This window comes from Eurypyga helias, unplaced genomic scaffold (assembly GCF_000690775.1).
Source record: "Eurypyga helias isolate BGI_N326 unplaced genomic scaffold, ASM69077v1 scaffold13426, whole genome shotgun sequence".
Taxonomy (NCBI): Eukaryota; Metazoa; Chordata; class Aves; order Eurypygiformes; family Eurypygidae; genus Eurypyga; species Eurypyga helias.
Window position 1 is genome coordinate 1 of NW_010258670.1, and position 25,188 is coordinate 25,188.

General features: G+C 42.1%; 1 protein-coding gene across 1 annotated transcript in view; it reads left to right on the forward strand.

Moving 5' to 3' along the window:
• The first annotated feature begins 5,635 nt into the window (after window positions 1–5,635).
• IL16 (interleukin 16) overlaps window positions 5,636–25,188 on the forward strand; it is a 38,265-nt gene continuing 18,712 nt past the window's right edge. The window contains 7 exon segments of the mRNA XM_010154434.1: window positions 5,636–5,690; window positions 10,568–10,602; window positions 10,605–10,981; window positions 20,183–20,319; window positions 21,028–21,136; window positions 24,195–24,288; window positions 24,721–24,863. Of these exon segments, the coding sequence (XP_010152736.1) occupies window positions 5,641–5,690; window positions 10,568–10,602; window positions 10,605–10,981; window positions 20,183–20,319; window positions 21,028–21,136; window positions 24,195–24,288; window positions 24,721–24,863 (945 nt within the window). The 5' untranslated portion in view covers window positions 5,636–5,640.

Here is a 25,188-nt window from a genome sequence, read left to right on the forward strand (position 1 = left end):
ATTCTATGATTCTATGAAATGACAGCGTAGTAAAGTCATCTTATTCCCACGTAGGTATCCAAAAGATTGTGGAATTCCTCAACACTGTGGACAATACTAATTAAAAACAGCAACAACAACAAAATCCAAACAAGAAAACCTCCACAACACCTCCTCCCCCCCCCCAAAAAAAAAACCAAACCCAAAAAACCCAAACCAACAAACCCAGCAACCAGGAGTAAACCTTGCATGCTCTCTGTGAAGTGTTGAAGGGTTACAAGACCCTGACTTCAGTGAGACTGAGATCAGGCTGCTGTAGAAAGTGGTGCCTGTGCCAGAATGTAAAATAGGGAGCAAATTCTGACACTGGTACTCAGATGGACTAAATATATTCACCTTTTCAGTACTTCCATTCATTCATATCTGGCTGTTCAAGGAGTAAAAGCAATAGCAATGAATATGACAGAATCCAACATGGACTCATGATAAAATGTAAAACCAGGCAGGTCTAAATACAACTTTTATACTGAACTCATGAAAAATATAGAGAAAATTTTCATATGATTTTTTTAGGTGGAGTAAGTTGGTTTTATTTTATCCTTTACTTTTTTTCCTGATAAATCATAGCTTTGGCAATTGATAATTCTCCTTTCATTGAACCTAAGGGGCCCCTTATGTCAGCCTACAGTTCGGGGGAATATAAATCAAAAGGAATGCAAAGTCAGATGAAAAAGGAACATTATGTGACTAGAAATGTGGAAAGAAGAGGTAAAGTCATAACTTTTAAAAATATTTGTTTTAAATTAGAATGACACCATACAGGGGAGCTCGCATAATGTTTTTACTACTCTGGTGCTGCAGTAAGTTATAAACTGTGCATTGGTCAATGAGTTTAGAAAAACTGATGGACCTTTTCTTCAGTACCGGATATTTAGCAACTTCATAGCTGGCAGAAATATTCTGTGGTGTTTCTCTTAGCCCAACATAATCGTTTACACACAGTCTATATACCCTGTAGAAAAATACTAAGGCAACAAACACAGCGCACAACACACGGTTGAAAGGCTACCATTCTGCTATGTCTCATATGCCACACCATGGCTACAGTCAACACGCAGACAGTGCTGCAATTTTTCAATCTCATGCTCCTAATACAATACTTGTGTAGGTGGCATGGGCTACTTTTTCTGTAAACAAAGAACTGCATATATACAGTAATATATTCTTCACAGAGTTCCAGGATATGTTCTCAAGATGAGGTAAAAATGCTTTTTGATGGGTGTACACGTAGTATTAAACCCTTTTCCATGGAACTACATAAGCAATATTTCATAGTTTAAGGCACTGCAGCAAGTAGGGACACCAGAATAAGGCGTCCCTAGACAAGGGACAAGAATCACGCAGAGTGTGAGTGCGTGTCACGCAGCACAAACATATTTGGCAAGACAACATCTAGGAACATTTATTAAAGCACAGGAAGGCAATTCACTGGGAAACAGTCTAGAAGGCTGCAAAGCTGGATGCCATTATGAAAGAGGCTGCAGAGCTGGATGCTGTTATGAAAGAGTCAGGTAATAAAGTTCACAAAAGGAAGTGGATTTTTAAAAAAAGATCTGAAGAAAAAAGAGGAGATCCAAACATATGAAAGCAGCATGAAGCTGAGAGAAAGGAGGGACAGAAGATGAAAAGATAGAAGTATGTAGAAGATAGAGGATGACAGCGCAAAGATCAATGAGAAAAGGGTTCTATGGAGACCTGAAGATCAGGATAATTTTCCCAGTACAAGAACTGAACAAATCTTAGAGGCAGCAAATTTAAAACAATTACAAGGAAGTGCATTTTTATGTAACACATGAAACTCATTGCCTCTGGATACTCTTGAAATCAAAAGCTTAATGGGAGCCAGAAATGGATAAATTACAGTTGCATTACACAGGATTCATTTCATGTGTAGAAGCAAAAAAAAAAATTCTTTGTGCTTCCTGGCAGAAGTTATGTACTAAGTGACGAAAGGAATTAGAAAGCGCTTTACCTAATTTGACATAATGTAATACTTATCCATTAAGGGGCAGCTGTAGCTTCTGCTAAAACGAGACTATCCAATCATTGTGCAAAAAGCTTCAACAGTTTTGGAATACATACAAAACCTCAGAGTGCCAGCCTACTCATACCAATAAGGTACTCAGAAGAAACTCTTCCTGAAAGCAATCTCTCTCTTGATTCTTCTTTTTTACAAGGTAATGCCTTTGAAGCAATTGCTATTAGCCATTGCAGGAGAAGGATAGTGGATTAACTCTGCTTATCGCGTGATTCAACGTGCCATGTTGCTCTGTTCTGACAGATAGAAGGGCAGAGGGAAAGTTGCGAAACACAAGACACAGATGACTGATCCAGTTTTGGCTTAGCAGCAATGAGGGGATGGATAGTCCCCTGCAACATAACTTGTCTGGAATATGGCAAAATGTGAAAACTGTGACTGTGTTTAAGGCAAAAGTAATTCATCAGTTTGCTGAGCAATATAAGGAGTGGGCAAAATCTTGAATGCTCCAAACTATTGGCTCTCTTTCCTATTAACACAAGCAATATTTGGAATTGGGAGGAGATCAGGACTGAGGCTAAGTTCCGTCATTACTTAGACTTGCTTTGCCCAGTACTAATGTTCTCTTTAAATTTATATGCTCCTTTTTGGAAAAGGTTATCACCAGTAGCAACAGGCAAAATATTTAGTACTGAATAGCCTGCATATTTGTCCTCTAGAATCCAAACCTTTGCATGTGGAAAATAATCTGGAGAAAAGGGGGATCAGGTCCTGTATCTGCTATGGTTCTGGACATACACTGATTTTAGTCAGGCCAAAGAGAAGAATTGTCATAAAAAATAAATTCAATGGCTTTATCAATTTTCTTTTTCCACCTCCAATAGACACTAACTCCGGACGACAAAAAAGTTCCTCTGTTTTATGGTAACTAGCACCCTATCCCAGGATGTAGGTATCAGTCTACCTGGGGATGGTCCCGTTTGACTTTTATTCTGAAGTAAGAGTTGCTGCCCCTCCTGCATGCTATTCCCTTTAACTGCAGGTATTATTTTCATCAGCTCACCTCGTGGGGTGAAACCTCTGCCCCACTGAAATGAAAGGCAAACCAGCTAACTTCAAAATTCTCATGATTTTTGCTATCTTGTTCCACATATTAATTATGCTTTAGGTTTTCAAGTATTTACTTTTATTTACTTGAACTCTTCATTTTACTGCATTCTTTTTTTCCCTGTCCCTCACATGAGAGGACAGTAAAGAAACCCAGCTGATGTTCCTTATAGTACCTGTTATCTCAAAACCCCTTATCAATGCAGCTCCTTTCTGCAAAGGAAAACCCACATAATTTCAATCTTTCAGTACCAGATTCCAGCCTCTGGTCAGTGCTCATTTCCTTTTCCCTGGTGCAGTACCTTTGAGCGAAATAATGAAGATTGACCACAGCATCCGATATCAAAGCATACCAGTAGTGCAACATGGCAGGAGCAGCAGAGGTTTTTTCTCTCTCTCTCTCTCTCCTTTTCCTTATGGCTTCTAAAAATATGCTTTTCTGTTCACCACCGGGCACTGGACAATTACCATACAGAGAAGATGGAAAAAACTGCAAAAGGTTAGAGTGAAACAACATGAAAAAACAGCCCCTCCTTGTGATATTTATGTTTCTGCTACTGGCCCTGGCAGAAGTCCAGATTCTGAATGAACAAAACTCCCCGTGGCTTAGGAACTACAGCATTCAGCCCGTAGTCAGGAAATGCAACAGCATGTGACAATGGGAAGAAATAAAAAAAGCTTTCCAATGCTTTTGAGCTTCCAGCTCAATCAGTTTGGATCAAAACTCAGGGGCTGTTGAGATTTTGTGTGAATGAGCTCTCTATGGCTAAACAAAAACATGTGTGTGTTACAGTGTAAGACAGTTAAGTGGTAAACAGTATGCGAGCTTTGCTTCCCTACTTGTATTTCATTTTTATAGTACCAGTGCTATAAAGCCCCATTTTTTGTACAAGGCCACTGTCCGCTCTATTCAAATTCAGTGAGGAACACTTTCCCAAAACAGAATCAGTGCCCCATTTCTTCTCCTTTCTAGGAAAACTACTTGATAACTGATTTTCACTACTCAGTGTCAAATCATGGCTCTTTTACAAGGTTAGAATTTAAAAGACTTGGGTAATGTTCCATGTTTACTGTCATCCAGTGATCCAGGTTAAACCTACTTCCTTTACAACAGATTTCCTTCAGGGAACTGAAAACTTAATTGCTGGGAAAATAATGTCAAATTCTTTTCTTTCTGTAAACATTTAAATATCAATTAGCTACAATTCTAATACATGGAACAGAGTGTTTCAGGGCTCCTGTAGACACTGTATGCAGCAGAGATTTCATCTTTGCTTTTTCTCCCAGTAGGCACATCATTCTCGTGGGGCAGATGCTTGTCTCCACAGTCCCTGCTTTATCTGGAAGCCACAGGACCACTAAACATGAGACAGTATCAGTGCAGTATTTTAAACCTATTTTAGAATTTCTCTCTCTCTTGGAGGTTTAGTGACAGAGCAGTAAACCTGGGACTTTCAAGCCACAGAACTATTTCAATATATTGAAACACCTATTTCAATAAACTATCATTAACTGTTTCAGAGACAATTCTTTCTGTTATGGAACCTTTTTTTAAATTTACAAACCCCCTATATATCTTATCACACATATTCATTGAGAGAAAGTAGGTTTCTGCAGCAAAATTGTTATTTGTTAGTGTGAGCAGAACTAAGGACTGACTGGTGGGGACTGACACATCGATCTCGGCGATGGATGAAAAAACGCTCAGTGTGCCTAGGGACGTGGCAGAAAGGTGGCTGCCTGCTCCCACAGTTGATGGCAGATGCAACTCAAGCAGTGTTTTGAGGGGGAAATCACCACACTACTAAAACAGACTGTGTACCATTTACTTTGCAGCAAATGAAAGGTGTAAATAAGGCAATTTAGAACCCATGGCATAGTTCTCATTTCTCAGATAGAAAGAGCAACGATTTTCCGAGCCCTTGATCAGCTGAGGTCACAAAGCTGCAGTCTAGCCCGTGAAGGGGGAGTATTTAAGAATCGGTAGATTAAGGGGACTGTGACATTTCATGGTGCACAATACAAGGGCTTTGCATTCAAAAGTGGCTGCTATTATGTTGTGCTCCTGGAGCAGAAGCGGCCTATGAAATTCCTACTAGCTAAATGTTTAAAATATCCGCTAAAAATTACAAGAAACATACTTGCCGTCTCAGCCTCCAGCAGGAAATCCTGCACTTGATTAGCACGGATTCTGGCTGCCCCCTTTGCCTCCCCCCAAGTAGGTTTAACATACGCCTGAACCCCATCAATCCTAGGACCAGAGCGCGATGGGTAAGAACAAATGACACAAGCTCCTTAAATGGTCTTGCCTTCTCTGGGTAGCTGGGAGCCTCCTGGAAACAGTTTCCCCAATACTGCATCCCATTGCTTTTGTTTATCTATCCTTGCTGACATTTTCTTCAATTAGGAAACAATAGCTCCGTTCCAATGTACTGAGCAGAATTACTGAAACCCAGTCACGTGACACCGTGAGAGTGTGTTTTCAATTATTCACTCTGTCTTTTTTTGCCAGGCCTATGAAGAGGAACAGCCTTCTGCAGGAGTCAGGTTTGTCTGCCTCGCTGTTGTAAGTTCCTCCTTTTGAATTTTTATTTTTAAGGTTTTTTAATTTTTTAACAGTAAATTCAATTATCCTACAGTTTCTTACTCTTTATTAGGAAACTTCCAAATCTTTAGCTCTTTCTACTGCCTGGAAATCCTAGACATCTGCAACAGTTCAGTGCTAGTCGTACTGCTCAGCAATGAATCTGACAAAGATCACAAGATCTAGATTAAACTGGGATGCAAGAGATCATGCTGTTAGCACTTGGTAATGTAGAACTCATCATGTTCTTGCTAGTAAGGAAAAGTTCTCTCTTTCCTACTGTCTGGTTAACAGCAGAGCATTCGCCGTCAATCTGGGAGCTACACCAAATTATTTGCATCTTGTAAATTCTCGGTTTAATATCCAACCAGAAATTTGAACCAAATGGGCACAGCTCAAATAATGTATTTTGTTTGCAGAAGACAGACTGAGTTAGGGCTTTTTAGACTTAAAGCTGGAAAAATAAAGCTTAGGGGAAAAAAAAAAAAGAAAAGAAAAGAAACAGAAAAGGAACATTTGGTTTGCATTACAAACCACAGACAACTTCCATCAGGCGTGCTGGAGGTATAAGAATGGCAAGAGAAAATGACAAGCAGTGAGTGCGCTGCAGGAAAAGATGAGTAGTTTGGAGAATTGACTGTGAAGCAATTGTCCCTGCCACCAATACCTTGAATTAAATTTGGTGGAAGATGGCAATGAATCATAAAGCCTCTCTGACGTTTGTGATATTGTTTTCTGTGCAAAATAACATTTCTGGATATTTTTATTGCAAACTTTATAGACTATGTTTTTGGTACCTCCTATGCTTCTGTCGCTTATGCAACCTGAATCAGCAGCTCTGGAAAGGATGTTGCCTTAGTTCAGACTTGGGCTGTGATCTAATACTTAGAGCAAGTATTTAACTGGAAATCTTCAGGTCTGCTGGGTTTATTTTCAGCTCAGCCGCTGGCTTGCTTTGGGATGCTAGGTAAGTCAGGGTTAAACTTGGTCTTTGAGGTGGGGTTGGGGAGGGAGGAAATAGCTGGTGCAGCAGGGCAAAAGAGATGTTCTTTCTGCATAAGGTAAAATGCCTCAGGGGCATTGCAGGGGGTGGGATGGCAGAATGCATTCAAACCAGTGTTTCCTCCACTGTGTGAACAGGTGCTTCTGCGTCTTCCCTGCATCCCAGACACTTGGTGTAGTCAGGGACGCAACTCCTGGGGGCATTTAGTACTGATGGCAGTGCTCCTTTTCAACTCAGCAGCTTCAGGCAGAGCAAGAAAAGGCTCCTGCATCTCTCCATCCTTCATTGTAGCGTGCCAGTCTCCAGAGAGCTATATTTTGACCATTAAGCTATCAAGTCCCCTGCTTGCCCATGTACTTAATAGCTCTTCTTAAATTCTTTCTCTTTGGGGAAGTAAGAGCACAGTTAATGTTTATACAACATTGAAATCCTTGAATGAAAAGTGCTATTTCTTCTAATTTTCCCCCATGGGCAAGACTGTTTAGGTCTGAATGTGCAACTTGTGCTCGTTTCTGACATTCTTATTGCCAGTGTACGATAATAGCGATTGCCAGAATCACAGAAGGAGCCACAACCCCTGTTTGCAGACTTTCAAGTGATGTGCATTCCACACTCCTTCAGCAAGTTAGCTCTGTTGCTTCCCAGCCAGGTGCTGAAGGGGTGTTTGCAGGGGTTCCCCCATCCTATTGCTTTTTCAACTTCACATGCTGGTCTAAGGGGACAGGTTGCATTTTTGCCTACCTTTCAGCATACAGAAAAAGTAACATCAAGCTTTACAAGACTGATTTCCTAATACACTGGGAATGTTAACAGGGATTTCCCAGCTCAAAAATTGCAATTAGGTATATGCATATTATGGTAGGGTAAAGCTTTAGGCTTACCAAAACACTAAAAAGTGTCTTAAAACAAAGAAACAAAACCTCCAAACCGTCAAAGTCTTGTTGTATTAGTAGGGATAACTGTCAGTCAGCTTTTAACTAATGTATATGAAAGATTGCAAACTTCTCATGCAGGATTACACCACCAACAACTATTTATTTCAGTTCTCAAAATTATTGTTCTAATGTAATTCGTAGCATTTTACATCTCTGTACTTCAAAATAAATTACCTCAAAGAAGTTCTGAAAAGTAGGTTCTCCCAACAGTGCAGGAAGGGAGATAATGTCAACGACAAAGTCTACGCATTAAAGCTGAGCTTCGTCTGTCATGCCTTTCCCCGTCCCCTCTGGCCTACGTGTCCTCACATGTAGGCTCAGATGTCCTTTCATTTGGCGTGTGCTCTGCGTCACAGGAAGGGAGCGTGGCTGTGCTGTTGGGCAGTCCTCCACCCACACTGCGGTGGCAGCCAGCCGTCTGTCCTATCTTGTTATTCAGAAGAAGAGAGGCTACTCCAAAAAAACAGAAAACAAGTAGAACATTCTGTGTACTGAAGAGTACACCCGTTCAGTTTGACCCTGAAAGCTTCCCTCATGTCAATGTGGGGATGCTGGGACCCCAGTGACCAGTCCCAGTGCTCCTACCCTGTGGGGTCAGACTCTCCCACAGGCACTTTGTCCCGGGACACTGTCCTGATAGGAAATGCAATGAGTTCTGATAACTCAGGGCATGAGGTTCTGAAGTGTCAGGGATTTTGTTTTGGAAAAGAGACGTCAGCGAGCAGAGCAATATTAGGACTGGCATGCTGGAAAATCAGTTATGATGGAAGGCTGTAGGAGCATTACCTACCAAAAATGCCAGAAAGGACTGCAGAGATAAACATCCTTCTTCCTGGGGGAAGAAGGAACCTCTCTGCTGCTCCTGAGAAATCTATGAAACAGACCTGTTGGAGTGAGTCCATAGGAGGCCACGAAGGTGATCAGAGGGCTGGACCACCTCTGCTACAATGAAAGGCTGAGAGAGTTGGGCTTGTTCAGCCTGAAGAAGAGAAGGCTCCGGGGAGACCTTATAGCAATACCTGAAGGGGCTACAAGGAAGCTGGGGGGGATTTTTTACAAGAGCCTGTAGTGACAGGACCAGGGGTAATGGGTTTAAATTGAAAGTGGCAGGTTTAGGTTAGGTATCAGGAAGAAGTTCTTCCCAGAGAGGGTGGGGAGGCACTGGAACAGGTTGCCCAGAGAAGCTGTGGATGCCCCATCCCTGGAAGTGTTCAAGGCCAGGATGGACAAGGCTGGGAGCAACCTGGTCTAGTGGAAGGTGTCCCTGTCCATGGCAGGGTGGTTGGAACTGATCTTTAAGGTCCCTTCCAACCTAAACCATTCTAGGATTCTAGGATTCTATGTGCAGATTTTTTTTTTACAAATCCAAACAAATTCAGATTCACGCTGGATTGGGTATCTCTCCAGCGATGCCATATAACTCCTTTAGACAGTTATGCATTGGCATAGTGTCTATCATCTGTTTTTGTTTTTCCTGGTTACTTGTATGACAGAGAAAGAAGGAAGAAGAATCCTGCAGTTTTATTATAAGGCTGGCTTGGATTTATTATACAAGTCTGGCTTGATCAGAGCTTGCAGGCCTGTGTTTGTTGTTGTGGTTGTAAGGAAACTTTAGAAAATCTGCCTTCTATTTCTAATCACCATTGGCATTCTATGATTCTGTTCTATGATTTCAGGTATAGAGTGCATACATACTTACCTAATTCTGCATAAGAGCAGAGAAAATCAAACCAAAACAAAGAGCAATGCAGTTTGGTGCACAACGTACAAACTTTTTCTCTCAACAGTGTACTTGAGGAGTGCTTTTTGAATCACATTGACTTTCGGTTTTTTGTATAACACCTATAGCATCTCTGATTTATGCAAATCCTTTAGTTTCAATAGGTATTTTCTCTAGAATGGCAGCATACAGTGTCAGTTAGGTACTGCAACGAGAATAGAAAGTGTGTAGAAAGCATGATAATAAAAATCAAGAAAGTCAATGTAATTAATTTAGATTTCATCCTGTTGAATTTTCAGCACTGCGCATACCTACCAAAATACGTCTAGAAAACTTTCTGAGAGGAAGGAAAAAAAAAGAAACAGTTTAACAAAGCTTCCCTTTGTTACTATAACATGCTCGCTACTTTATTTGTTTTACAAAAGCTCCAACTTTTGCCACATTTTGATTTTACAGAATTTCTTCCATTTTCTATTAATTTTGTATGCTGAATCATACGCTGAGATAAACCATTTCCATAATGGCACGCTTCTTGATTGATGTATTGGAGCTGTATTCCTTTACAGAGTTCAGTCCCTAATCAGATATTCACATCTTAAGTGCTTCACTGGATCTCTCTGTTACTGTTAAATGCACAGTCTTAAGTGAGTTCTGGTCTGCAAAGGCAGGGGGTTTATAGCAGCCTGACATTCCTTACTCTCTCACGTCTGAGATCTACTTTTGCTAAACCACTGACAAATCAGATGCATGAGGTGGAGAACTTAACCTCGACAATTTGATTAATCTTCTTTGAATTATGGTGGTTTCCTGAGTCAAACTTCAGAAGGAGCTTCCTCTCTCCAAATAATGTTAGGAGGATAGAATAATGCTTTTAAAGTACCTTCCTTTTCAATTTGGGATTGCAACATGCAAATTCAGCAGAAGCCCAAAGGAAGCAGCACAATGGAAGCATCAAAAACATTTATTAAAAGCACTCCGTTGTGCTTGGGGAGCATGGAAGAGAATGAAAAGGTGAAGGAGAATTTAGCAGAGCACTGCAAAGAAACAGAATTAGCAAGTCATGAGATATCACGTGGCTGTTAGCAGACTGAAAGGCTCTGTTGATTCGATTTATTCATTAGGGCTTTTCAGTATTGTAGGTTATTAAGTGGGAGAAAGTGGAGTATATTACAACTTACTTTTTATATTTCCTTTCCTGAAGGATATTTAGGACCAGAGGAGCGGAGCAAGTTATTGAAATATCATGCTGCACAAATGGGAGAATGATAGGAAAAAGAGCAGCGCCACCAGCTCTCTGAAGATGGACCGAAAGAGCAATGCTGGGCACAGGAAGTCAAGGAAGTTTCGCTCCATTTCAAGATCACTTATACTTTGCAATGCCAAAACCAGTGATGATGGGTCAAGTCCTGATGAGAAATGCCCAGATCCCTTTGAGATTTCTACCACCTGGGGTGAAGAGGATTTTGACTGCTGTCCTAGAACTCAACTGCCATGCACATTAGAGACAGAAGACAGCCCACCTGATCCTCCTCTGCGTGTGATCACCAGCATGGTCCAGTCCAAAGCTTCAGCAAATGAGAACTGCAACAACATGAGAAGAAAGTTACTCACCAAGGTAGGCAACTCGGTGCAGGATATTGTAATGTTTCCCATTACAGTAGTTCCTAAATGGATTAATTTGTATTTCTCAGGAACACAGGATTCTGCTTAGCTTTTTCAGAGCCTATGAGCCTGCAGCGTCCCTGCCCTGTATAAACAGCATGAAAATGTATCAGCTTCCCTGCTCTGCTGTTGTGCTCTGCTGATTGATGTTCTGCTGAAATCAGTGACTGTTAGGCTAACTCTCAGTGCACTCAGACTAGCGCAGCTGGTGTTTTCTACCTGCAATACAGTATTCAGCTCAAAATATAAAACTGTCATTATAGTAAAGTGCATTTGTAAAGTCTGATACTATGAGATCTCCCAAGTTATGCAAGTATGATTTATATGAATACTGTGAAAGACACAGGAGGGTCAGCAGGCAGATGTTTTCTCTCTGATTCAGGAAGGAGGCAGCGATGGCTCTAAAATCACGAGAGATGTCACTTTTTCCTAGAGATGTAAAACTCTTAACAGCCTCATATTAACAACATTATTCTTTAATCAAAAGGTAACGATGTTAACCCATACAATCTGAACATGTTTTCAGTCTGAGCAATACGTTTTAGATGCCTTTAGCAAGTTCCTTTTCAGCGACGTATCCTAATTTTTCCACTTCCTCTCTACCTGTTGGTGCGATATATAAAAGGGGCCTCATTGCAAGTATGACATGACTTTTAATACAGTTTGTGTCCTCCTGGCACATCCCTTATCTATGCAAATAGTGGCTTGTGTGAAAGAACTTATTCTTTCACCTAAAATATTTTTTTCTGATATATTCTATTTTATTTTATATACCTTCAACAGAGATTGGCTAAAACTAGACCTCTACATCTAAACACACAGTGGCACAGTGCTACTGAAAACCAGCCTCTTTTCTTACTCCTTTTGTTTCTTGCTAATGATCACAGCGTGCAGCCCAATACTGCAAAGACTGCAGCAGGACAGAGTTCTGGATGTGAGGTGTTTCAGCCCCTGGCAAAGTCCCTGCATGAGGACATAACCAAGACAACTTTCTATTACAGTCTGACAGAAAACATAAATAGGTGACACTGATCCAAGCCTCAAAATACACTCAGTCACCTGCAAAACCGTGCCACCTCCTCATTTTTGGAAAGAGCCCATGTGGTCTCTGCTCATTTCCTTCTCAGAGTGGAGAAGGAGCTGGCCTCTGTGGACTCCCCCCACTTCTCTTTTAACAAAACTGAAGTACTTCCTTAGGTGTGTGTCAGCTGCCACAGTCAACTTGCTTGCACACCTCTAAAATATGCAAGGCTCCAATAGCTGTCGTGATCCACACCCATATGAAACTACTCACTATCTTACTGCAGACTGTAAGTTTAGATAATTTGCTTTTATAGCTGGCAAGCAGCTCAACTAGGGATCTGGGGAACAGAGTAAGTCCCATAACTAATGCCATTGCACACATAAAATATAAGTGCCAAAGGTATAAATCCACTCTTAGGCTGAAGCATTAGTGTCACTGAACAGGATGGGCCAGGAGCCTGGATGGATGGTGACATAAATTAGTCAGCAACCTAGTCCCTTATAGTAGCCTTTGTGCTGCTTTGTGCCCTTATAGACAATGGGTACATTAAGTTCCCTCTCCAGAGCTCTCATAGCAATATAAACCTCCTCAGATGCTATTTGCTAATCTTCCACACCTTTCAGAGTCATCGATCAGTGAGTAATTCTAAAAAGCCTTATCTCAGCAAGCTAAATGGGATGAACTTAGGCAGCAGCTGCACTGACCTTATCCTGTACTACTGCTGCTGAGGCTTTATCCTGTATTATGCAAGCAGTGATCTCGTCTTCCGTATGGCACAAGCCTGTCAGAACCATCTTCCTATACCACGTGTCTCAGAGAGCTTAAGTTTAAAACCTCTCAAAGGAGTCAACAAGCATTTTTCAAGACCCAGCATAACACTCACTCTCTCCATGTGACACTTCAGAAATTCATGATGTGTGACTCAGGGCTGAAGGATCCCTGTCTTTGTTCAAGAAAATTGATCCCATTCTTTCTGTGGTGTTGCTGCAGATATTCCACTATTCTTCTGTTTTCCAGTGCCTGCAGCCCTAAGCATGACTCTGAAGGTGCTAATAACTCGCACAGAACTGAACAACTTCATCTTTGCCGTCATAGTGGAAGGAGAAAAGAATATTTAAAAGTCCTGCATGATTTAATGGTCCCTGTGCTTCTCCAGAGCAACCTGGAACATCAGTATTCCAGCTACTAGTTCATCTCTTCTATTCAAAAACTTAAGTATCTCTCAGAGCCATACTCTGCTGATTGCATGGGATTCACTATTGCATAAACCATGAGCAAATCAAAGGGTTTCAGGACTTCTGTATATGTATTACAGGCACGTATTCCTGATTCCAAAATCTTTAGGATCCCAAATAGTCCTATATCCCATTACTAACAGTCTGAGAAACTAGGTGCAACTTACAACAAGGAAATGAGACGCAAGAGGATAATTTTTGGAGAGGGCATCTGTGCATCATGACATCAATTCCTTCATTTCAGTCTTCTACATAAAATGTTGCGGTAGCCATTGAAGGAAGCACTGCAGCATGAGCACAACCCAGATTAGACTGCAGAGAATCCCCACAGAAACACATCGTTCTTATTGCACTACCTGCAGAAAAGACTTTGAGCTGGAACTGAGATCTTATTATACACCAAAGAATTTCAGAATGCCAAAATTCTGATGATACCATGTTTTGTCCATTCTTGTCAACAAAATATGCACAGGTTTTTGGTGTCAATAGTAGTGCACTGATGGGGGTGGGACTGCGATGTCACTTCTCTTCTATCAGCTGACACACAGACATGCAAGTCTGAAGGGACTACAACCTTGTGTCAAGGGTAAATTTGGCGCTTGTGAGGAGTATTGAAGTGGTTGGCCCACAGATGCCAAACACTGACAAGCATTCATAGCTTGCATTTGCATACCCAGTGCACCAAAAGGGCGGAGGATGGACGTTATTTAACTGTGATGCTCCCTACCACTTTTACTGTGGTGACATGTGAGCAGATGATAGGGGTTTCAGTCCATAACTACATCTTCTAGACAACTTCTTTCCAACAGTATGCAGCAATGGTGGCACACTCAACATGGAAAGCTGCAGGGGTGGAATTTTCATCTGTACGGAAGTTACAGATTACAAAGAGAGGAAAATGATAGTGATAGGAAAATGGGTAACAGGTTTAAATTGAAAGCAGGGAAATTTAGATTGGACATCAGGAAGAAATTCTTCCCACAGCAGGTGGGGACCACTGCAACAGGTTGCCCCGAGAAGCTGTGGATGCCCCATCCCTGGAAGTGTCCAAGGCCAGGCTGGATGAGGCTTGGAGCAACCCGGTCTAGTGGAAGGTGTCCCTGCCCATGGCAGGGGGGTTGGAACTGGATGATCTTTAAGATTCCTTCCAACACAGACCACTCTATGATTCTATGAAAAGAGGAAACAGTTGACCATGGAGTACTTTAAAGTAGGTGAAGGAAAGGGAGGAGAGAGCAAGGGTCAGGAGGAGTGAAGGAATCCTATCTGCAACAAAGTGCATCACCTAAGTACTCCCCACTTGCTATCAAATGCCACATTCTTCTTTCTTTTCTTCTCTGTGTCCTCACCATGTTTTGGGCATTGCAACAGCACTTTCATCCACCTACGTGTTGCTCAGCAGAAAGGCACGTAGACATGTCCCTGCTAAGGACTTCATTAACTTCCCAGCCATCTATCTCCTGCCTGGCAGATTGTACAGGAAAGCAGTAGAAGACAAAACAACACCATGCACTCCTGGACAAAGAAAATCTGTATCAAAATGTTATAGCACATAACTTATTCTGTGTTGGATAGTACCTGGGAAAGAATGCCTCTGATCCATTACATCCATTACCTTTACATCCTTCTCAAAGTATCTCCTTTCATTATATATTCTAAATAGCAAAGATTTCCCCACCCCCCTTCTCTAATGTACTGTCAGCAATGATGAGAACAGACAAATAGTCTTTCAATTAATGTGGTTTGTGTGTTACAATATTCACTCATATAGACTATTGCGCTTTGCCTAAAGCACCCAGGATTACCTGCGTGTCATCTGCTCAGCCAGTTCCCGGATCACGTAGTTTCCAAGATGAGATGCGTTTAGATTGGTGTGGACAGAGCTGGAAAGCCAGCTTGTCAGTGTACAAACCACCAGATCTCCTTTCCAGTTTGCTTCTCACAAAATCTGCAATTTTCAGGTGGCCTGAAAGGAAAATAAAAGAAATCATAAGCAGTGTCTAATATCTTGTGCACTGACACGGCAAACGCTGTGGAAGATGGCCTTGCACCAAGAGTTACCAGCCAGGGAGGCTGTTAGCAGGGTTGAAACAGCATCTAGAGTAACCAGAACAGGGAAGAGATGACTCTTCAAGCAAACACCGCATGCAAGGTGATCTGACTGCATGGCTCCACCCAGTTCTAGAAACTTTATCCTTGATTTCTTTGGTTTTTGACCGTCTGCTTGAAGGAGGAAAAAAGCAAAAGGTCATTTTTATTCCTTGGTCATCACCAGAATTTTTTTTTTTTTAACTTGCCTGGATGCAAACGCCAGTTAGCTGGCACTTTGGACAAGTGTTATGGCAACAGACTGTAATGCCTCAAACATGAGCCTATGGGCAGGATGGAAAAACAAAGCCAGGAGAGGGGACTCCATTTATTTAGACATTTATGTGTTCTCCTCCCTTTTCCTACTTATTCTCTCTTTCTGCCTCCTGGCCTTCTTGCTTTTGCAACAAAAAAGAAAGAGGAAAGAGGCTGTTACATTTAGACAGTGTGTGCTGCAAAATGTGGGCCAGGGCAAAGGCTCCCAGAAAAACATACCAAAGGCCAAGTGATGGATAGAAAGGTCCCTCTGTAACATCTGATGTGCTGAATCGTCTGTCTAGAGCAGAACCTGAATCCCGTGTCCTGCTTCTGCATCATCCGAAGGCTGTTTAGCTTCTGCCATTTTATTAATTGCAAAGGGAATATGCTGCTGGGAAAATGAATTACATCTACTATAAATATTTTGAAAAGACTGAGGCATCGGCTAGGGTGCGTCAGAATCGGTGGAGTCACGTCAGTTTATGCCAGGGAGACTCTGGCCCTTTCTTTGTTGGAACTGATGCAAAAAAACATAATTTGTGAAGAAAATCCCCAAAGACTGTATTCTCTTAATCTTCCACTTGTAGCCATTTCACAGTCAGGAGGCCAGAAAAGCTAAATATTTAAATTCACTATTGTACTTTTGTTAGATTTTCTTTTGTTTGTTTGTTTGTAAAACAATAGTCAATCAGCTCATTGTCATACGCTTGGTTAATTGAGTCAAAGACCTTACTTGAACTAGCCTCGTATAACACTTCCCTTCATTTCAGACAATCTAACTACTGTGTCCTACATTAAGAGTGCACAAAAGTTTTTCAGTTTTCCACAGATGCCATGGTTACCCTTATTTCTAAACAACATCTGGAATTACATGTTCTGAGACAGGACGCTGGGCTAGAGATGTCTAATGAGAGCAGGAAAGAAAAAAAAATCTTTTAAATGGCAGATATAGAAAAACATCCTTGGAAGTTGTGCATTTTGCATGACAAAAAAGGGGGAGCAGGAAGAGAGAGTTGGCCTGGTGTAAATTACTTTTCCAGAACTAAACACATGAAAAATTTATCTACTCTCACCTGTGACAAAAATGCATTTCAGAAGGCTCTTGAACTCCACCTGTGATTTTTATCTTTCAGCCAGGCAGATTCAGTTTAAAACCAAATTTTCCTTATAGTGTGCTCCCACAGACTTTCCTCACTTTGTTTTCACAGCGCTGAGCAGATATTATAGTGCAGATACAAGTCTCCCCAGAGTCTTGAAGTGCTCCGTGGCAAACCTCATTATAAACAGAGATATTTTATTAACTGGCAGCAAATATACGTTTAGGCACAGGTTCTGATAAGGAATAGGTAAGGTTGACGTAGAATCCACCTGCCCACACCAAACCTGCCAACCTTATTTTAGCAAATTTTCAGCATTCACTACATTCAGAGCTATAAATCTCCTTTCAAAATGAGAAGGACATTTTAAAAAGGAGGAAGATGCAGAATAAATATTGTGCTTACTCTTGGAACCATCAGCAGTATTTCTATACGTAAAGTAATAAGTGAGACAGGAAATAAAAGGCATTAAAGAACAAAACCCAAAGCAAATTGACTGCTGGCACGTGAATCAGTCAAATGTTTATTTTTTTTAAAGAACAGCTTTTATTAATTTTCTGTCATGTTGCAATAACTTGGATGTGAATATAGTGATCTATATCCAGGACCCGAAAAAGTGCAGAGGCTGACAACATACAGATACTTGCCACATGTCCCTGCAGCCCAATAAAACCTTTTTTTTTTTCTTTTAAGTAATTCACATAAATTAATTGCAGAAACGATTGACACACAGACCTTATTTGAAATGTAGCCCAACTTGGTAAGATGACTACAGATTTAAACAAATATTATTCCCAAGGTTTTTCTGCAGTGTTCAATGGATTTAACATCTACTTCCCTTCTGACTAAGTGCATGCAGCTTATTGGTCCTGGGAAGAATATTCATATCAGTTTTTATTTGGTGTCATTTCACACGTATGTCCCAATATAACCCAGAATTTCCAGCGTGGCCTATGTCCCATTGTACAAAATACAATGTCTTCCCCAAAGGATTTACATGGTGCTGCAATGAAAAACCTCAGTGGCAAACCCCCTGCACTCTGTGATGCCCTATGAAACTGAGGAGAGCCAAATGGCTTTTGGACAATTAATTAGGAAGATTGTTATAAACACTATGAACGCAGCAGCTCTACACTGTGAACAAATTATAGTAAGGGCATAAGCCTTCCTGCTCTTAACAGAGATGATTGGGGACAGCCTGAAAAGGCCCAGCATTACGTTAAAATCAAGAAGAAAATGAAGCATGGAGACCAGCTATGCAAAGTTCTGTGTGTGTGCCTGCCCAGTACCTGTGAGAGGATATATAGATATTTCAAGGGAGCAGTACACAAGAGTAAGGACTCCTAGAAAAGTGAAGCTGGAAAGTCCAAACTTGACTTCTGACTACAGACAAAAAGGAAACAACGTTTTGTAAACACTGACTCTATGACACAATTATTCTTTCACAGCACCTTCAATCCCTGATCAGCTGAGATCTCAAAATAGTTAACCAGCAGATTAATTTCCTACCTTTACTCTCTCTCTTACAGTTCTCCTGTTGTAGAACAAGCACGGTACCCTACTGAAAACCTGTGATCTTGTATGCAGATCTGGCCTGTAATTTCTCACTGATATCTAAACCAAAGCACCAGTGCAAATACACAGAAATGTAGCTCACATTTTTTGCTACTCAAGATCTGAAATTTTAAGACATCGGAATTCTCATTTTTATTTTGTTACCATGCTGAAGACTTCAAAGCATAAGATAAAAAAGAACATAATGTAGTCCTGATTTCAAGTATGTACTTCCCAAGATATTTACCCTGGGTGAAAAGTAAATACAGAAGCTCCAAAACTAACACTGGAGTTCAAACAAAGTTGTTTAAAATAGAATTCTGTCTGTGCTTGTGCACTGACCTGTTACTCACTAGAAGCACTCTTCATGAACAAAAGAGGCTCCGTAAAATTCAGACGCTCCTCATTAGTTGCAGACAATCCGGAATGCAAGCAAACCCACCGAGTTAACAAGTCAGTCAATACAGGCAGAGCCCTTATGCACTACCTACTGAGTTCTGCCTGCAGCGCGCCCGGGGCTTGACGTTAAATACTTAATTCATTCACAGCCTTAGATTTACTCTGGCAGATTTCAGACTGGGAGCCAGGCTTCAACAGTCAGCCCGGAAGATAATGAGCTTTATTGACATTGCTGTAAATTTGAAGATTGTGTTTGCTGTAAGTCAGGTATGATGTGATCCTCATTGATTTGTGGTGAAAGGGCATAATGATTCTAACCCTCGGGGCTGGATGAACCCTGCTTAGGGCAGAAGTGAAGCCCTACTGATGGGGAAGAAGGTGGTTACACAGCAGCTTTCCTTGTGCTGTCAAAGACTACAGATTACTGGAAATAGTTCCTACCACTCTGACCAGGGGATCCAGAAGCAATACAGACAGTTGACCACTGCTATATTTTGTGGCCTGTCCTAACATATGAAATTTGCCTCCCCTTCAGAAATCTATACCTCAGTCATACAAATCTCTTGGGAACAAGCCTGGATCCAGGATACCTTGAGAGCCTTCTTCACTATGTGGAGTATGGAGAGGCTGGCGAGGGCAGAGGAGGTGGGTTCAGCTGGGAGCAGAAGAAGTTCATACTTGAGTTAGGAGATCTACTAAGCAAATGGAAAAGGAATTGTGTGCTAACTTCTTCCAGCTTTCCTTGTCTCTCTAGAATGTTTAAGTGTTCACGCATTTGTGCTGCAGGAGTGTATTTGCTAGACAAGTGTGTTGTTCGTCATGTGCTTAGTCAATCCATTCTTTGCTTTACTTACTCATACGACTTAAGACACTCTCCTTCTGTATGGCCATATGTTAATGATTCATAACTGTCTTAAAAATGTGCTTACAATTCGTCCTCCAGTTGCAACACAGACTACAGCAACCTCAACCAGTCTGGGATGGACAAAGAATCTTCCACTGTTGCAGTCCTCTCTGCTCCCCTGCCCCTGCTTACCAAGTCAGCGGCAGGGGTGGAGCTTCTAGTGTGTTGTATACACTTATTTTCCATTATTCTGTTTTCCAGACTATTTCCTTTTCTGGTGCATGCTTATTGTCCTCCCTGTCTTTTCTTATAATAGTTAGCATAGGCAAAATTTATCCAGTTACTATGAACAGCCTACTATCTGTTCTCTGTCCCTCTGTGTAAAGGGGCACTCGATTCTAATACTTCCCTCTTGTAGGCAGAAGCTACTGAAGTCCTAGGGAAAACAACATCTTTTAAACACTGGCTCCATAATACAATTATTCTTTTACAACTGCACGGTGTTAAAGGTCTGTTTCTGTTCTACTCAGAGGCAATCTGGCTCTAAGAACAAGGATATTCTCTGCGTTTCTTAAAAAGGCTCAAGATGACTGTAAGTAACTTCTAACATCCTTGGTACATTTTCTTTCATGCCACCTTTCATCTTCTGAATCAGGACAACTGCATCTGCAGGCTGTGTTCAACCGCAGGGAACAGCAGCTTGGGAATCAAGCTCCCTAGGAGTCCGAACTGTGCATCATTCTGGAAAGGGTTCACGGGCAGCCACGTGCCTGCGGGAGGCTCAGCAAACAGGTACGGTACATGTGAAGTCAGCAAGCTTAGCAGGGAGGCATTTGCATGGATTTTGCATGGCCAGATTTCTGTGACAAGCTATGCCTTGAAGCTCAGTTTCAGAGAAAGCAGTGATGTTTGGGAGTCATTTCTCACAATACTTCCAGTGTGAGACACAGGACAAGATTTTAGAAAAATAAAACTGTGACAATTCAGGGATCAAATGCTTCTCATTTGCATGAAGCAGTACACCTGGGAGAATGAAAAATTGTACATAACATTAGGTTTTCAAACAGTGTTTTCCTAGTTGCCCTGGTCAAGGGCAATGTCAGACGTCACCAGCCTAGCAAGGCCACTGGGAAGCAGTAGGAGGCAAAATTTCTGAAAATGAGTAAATCATATAGTCTGATCTATGCATGTGCAAGACAGTGAGAAAGGCGAAATGTTTTGCCTGGATTGGGCTATTCTGTGCTGTCATTTTCGGCTGGATGTAAGCTACATGGGGAAAGGCAGCCACTGATCACCAGGACTGAGCAGAAGAGAGCAGCAACAGGGAAATAGTCTTAGCAGGGGATGGGGTGTGTATGAAGACATCTCAGGGCAGCCCTGTTGAAGGCAGAGGGAGGATTACAGCCGAGTCCTCAGTTAGTGGGACACGTAGCACAATAGTGCCATATTGTTCTTTGCAAAACTCTGTGCCAGCATGTTCCTTTTTGTATTTTTTTTAAGGGATGGTTGTCAGAGCCCAAGGGATGAACTGTTAACACTAAATGGACAATCACTTAACGATTTGTCCAGCAAGGAGGCCGAATCTCTCATTCACCCAACAACACGTCTGGTGAACATCATGATGTCTAGCAAAGTAAGCATGAAAGTTATGGTCCTCTCCCACAGCTGTGGGGTGATTTGACATTTACTTCAGAGAGAAGGGGAATTTGTGCATCAGACATTTGAAGAACATGGTTTTGCTCTTCCTCACAAAACCCCAAACCTCTTGTGGTCAGACTCTGGTGAGTTACAGCATAGCTTTTTCCCAGATAAACAGAGGCTATGGGGAGGCCGAGGCTATGGGGAGGCCAGGGCCCTGGGAAATTCTAGCAAGGGCTACACAACCCCTCCTTTTAGAAACGCATAGCTTGCCAATGTTAGTTTTCCATTTGCAAGCTGAGCCAAGTCAGAGATGGATTTAAGGGAAGATGCATGAATCCAGAAGCTGGAGAGCCGGCTGAAGTAATTTTGTGAATCTAGGATCTATATTCACACACTCAGAAGTGTGGCCAGCAGGTCGAGGGAGGGGATTCTCCCCCGCTGCTCTGCTCTCATGAGACCCCACCTGGAGTTCTGCATCCAGCTGTGAAGCCCTCAACATCAGAAGGATATAGACTGGTTGGAGCGAGTCCACAAAGATGCTCCGAGGGCTGGAGCCCCTCTGCTATGGGGACAGGCTGGGAGAGTTGGGCTTGTTCAGCCTGGAGAAGAGAAGGCTCTGGGGAGACCTTATAGCACCTTCCAGTGCCTGAAGGGGCTACAAGGAAGCTGGAGGGGACTTTTTCTTCAGAAGGAGTTCTTCACCGGAAGGGTTATCACGCACTGGAACAGGCTGCCCAAGGAGGTGGTGGAGTCACCATCCCTGGATGTGTTTAAGAGACGGGTGGATGAGGTGCTGAGAGATAGGGTTTAGTGGTGGACAGATACGGTTGGACTGGATGATCTCTAAGGTCTTTTCCAACCCAGTGATTCGATGATTCTATGATTCTACAAGGGCAAAGAGAGACGGGAGAAAGAGGCAATGGGTTTAAATTGAAAGTGGGGAGGTTTAGATTAGACATCAAGAAGAAGTTCTTCCCAGAGAGGGTGGTGAGGCACTGGGACAGGTTGTCCAGAGAAGCTGTGGATGCCCCATCCCTGGAAGTGTCCAAGGCCAGGCTGGATGAGGCTTGGAGCAACCTGGTGTAGTGGAAGGTGTCCCTGCCCATGGCAGGGGGGTTGGAACTGGATGATCTTTAAGGTCCCTTCCAACCCAAATGATTCTATGATTCTATGGTTTATAGCTAGAAAATTCCCTTAGTGAATGTTACTGGAGTCTGCTATAGAAAGAGAGGGGAACAGGAGGCAAAATCAGCAGGACAGCAACCCTGGGTTATCATGAAATCTTTCAGTGGAAAACCCTTCTGATCTACCTGTCAGAGTCTATTTCATTGGATTAGACATGTTTAATTTCAGGCTTCCTGTCCTCTTCTCCCCACCCCAAACTAGATGGCATCAAAGGCTTTTCACTTGCAAATTCTGGAGGAAACTGCAGGATAATGACTGGACAGAGTTAATCCCCTATCACTAATTTATTACTTGGAGGACAGCAGAGCTCAGCCAGAGGTCTGTTGCTAGCTTCAGATCTTGGTATTCACACAAAAAAGGCACTTTCTGCTTGTTATCTGCAAACGGGTCACACAGAAAGCTCTGATACAATCCTAGACTGAGAAAACACCCCTGACTGGAGCTGCTGTCAGGTCTGAGCGTGCCTCGTTCTAGGATGGCAGTGAACTGTCTCACCCAGACGGCTACTGGATTCTGCCAAGATTTTTGTTTATTTTATCACCTTTAAATGCCTAAGTGTCCAGAGATGAACTATACTAAACTCCTGTAGCATAGTGCTGCCCAAGAGGCAGCCAAGTGAACTGTGCACTGAAAGACAAGCCTGCACCAAATTAATTAAGGCCTAACAGCAAAGGCTTTCCCAGCTAGCTGGATTAGTAAGAGGTACACTACAAAATCACTTTAAAAATGCCTCTTTAAGAATCTTCTTATTCCGAAGGGTTCCCTAAGGGGATGGGATAGGAAAGCCCTGGTAGGATTTTGCTACTTGGCAATGCCTCCACCTGCTGTCAGAGAGGAAAATTATCATTCATTAGTTCTTGAGGTATCTCCAAACACCACTAGTAAAGTCAGGCTTCCGGAAGAAAGTGTTTGCTTTGGTTGACTCCAGACAGATTAGAACATACAGATCCTGCTCTGACGCTGCTCTTGCAGCCTTCATAGCCCCTGCGGAATATTGCTGAGCAAAACCCTTTTATGTTTGGAGGTTTAGTCTATTTCTACCCATTTCCATACGATGGCTGTGTTTAGTAGCGTTCTTCCTTTAACTGGGATTCCCTCAGGACCAATGGCATTCCCCATAGCACAGTAGAAGCAGGACTTTCAGGAACCATACACACCTAGAAATTATTCCTAACATCAACTGTTAGTCAGATGTGATCCTTTATTTTTTTCAAACTGTTCTAAAAACCTGCATTTAGAAACTTGAATGTTTTATCGACATGTTTTTAAATGCTAGAATTAGTGGCTGTATTTTCAAAACCAACTAAGAGTTTCCAAGTAGAAGGGGGCTGAAGTTTTGGAAAAAAACACTAAAGCCAGTCCTCAAAGGTTTATAAACACCTGGACTGTATTTTGACTAAAACACATCCCTCTGAAATGAGTTAGACACCTTTCCACCATTTCAAAGCTGGGCCTAGGAATTTTCCTTTTAAAAACAGCGCCCTCCCAGTGTGGTGAGTACCAAACAGCACCAGTTATCTCCAGAAATTAGACAAGCATGGCTAAATAGATCAAAACATTTGTCTGAACCCACTGAGGGTGTCCAATTAATTTTCTGTCCATTTTGACTAAAGACCAGAATCTATTTCTATCTTATTACTTTGGCAAGTTGCAGTCATTTTTATAGCAAAGTTTTGACCTGCATTCTCCTTTATCATCCTATTTACTTTAAATAATTAATTTTGCACCACGTATTTGATCCAGGCTGGAATGTGCGCAAGCCCAATTAGGAGAAATTTTATTTTTAAGTTTAGATCACTTTTGATAATTTCCTCAATAGCAATCGCTTTTTTTTTTTTTAGGAAACACCGACCTACAAGGACAGGTCTTTGGAACTACAAAATGGTTTTCTGCACGGTAAAGCTTCATGTCAACGGACTCGCAGTAACTCAACCAGTAAGTTATAAGGATGTAATCTTTTCTTTTGTAATATTCAGGGAGTGCACAGCACTTCACCTCGTGACGGTACTGTGGTGCTGAAAGACACCGCAGCTGTTGCCCCAGTTTAGTCTGGGATCCTTAGCAAAGAATTGTTGACACAAAAAAGCATCAGCTTTTATAGTCACAATATCCTACAATCAGAGTTTTTCTGCACTAGCATTCTATTTTATGGGTTTTTTTAAGGAGTATTCTAAATAGGCAAATGGTCTTTTGGTAGGGTATGGTCACTTTTTTTTTCACTCCCCAGAGTGAGGATTGAAAAGATCGCTCCCTTCACAGATTTACGAGAGGAAAACCATTTCTAAGTAACGTTTACCTGATGAAACAAATATGCTGAAATATCCAACCCTTGAGAAATCACCTAGCCTCTCTCCCCACATCTGACAGGTGTAAACCCATACTGGATAGGGGAGATGGACGCTGCGGCACCCCGGCAAGCCATGCTCTTCAGAGACCGACAGCCCCACACTCTCCACACCAGCCGCAAATCTCTTTCCCAACAGCTGGACTGCTCTGGAGGGAGAACCCCAGTAAGTGCTACAGGACATTACCCAAAACCCAGACAAAACTCTCTCAGTAAGCACCTCTTAATGACCTTGGCCATCACTGTCCTGCAGAAACCCTCCTTCTTTGCAGGCCCTGTCAGGGAAGATGGTGCACTCTGCCTCCTCCATTTTTTAACCCCGTCCCTCCTCCGTGAGGAGTAGGAGAGCAGAAAAGGCTCTGTACCGGCGAAACCCCATTTCTTCAGCAGCTTCTCCCTCCCATCGCCCCAGCAGGTTTTACAGTGTGTGTAAATCCCCCGCTGTGGTTCGCACCACCTTGGTAGCCACCCGCCGCCGGCCCACAGGTACG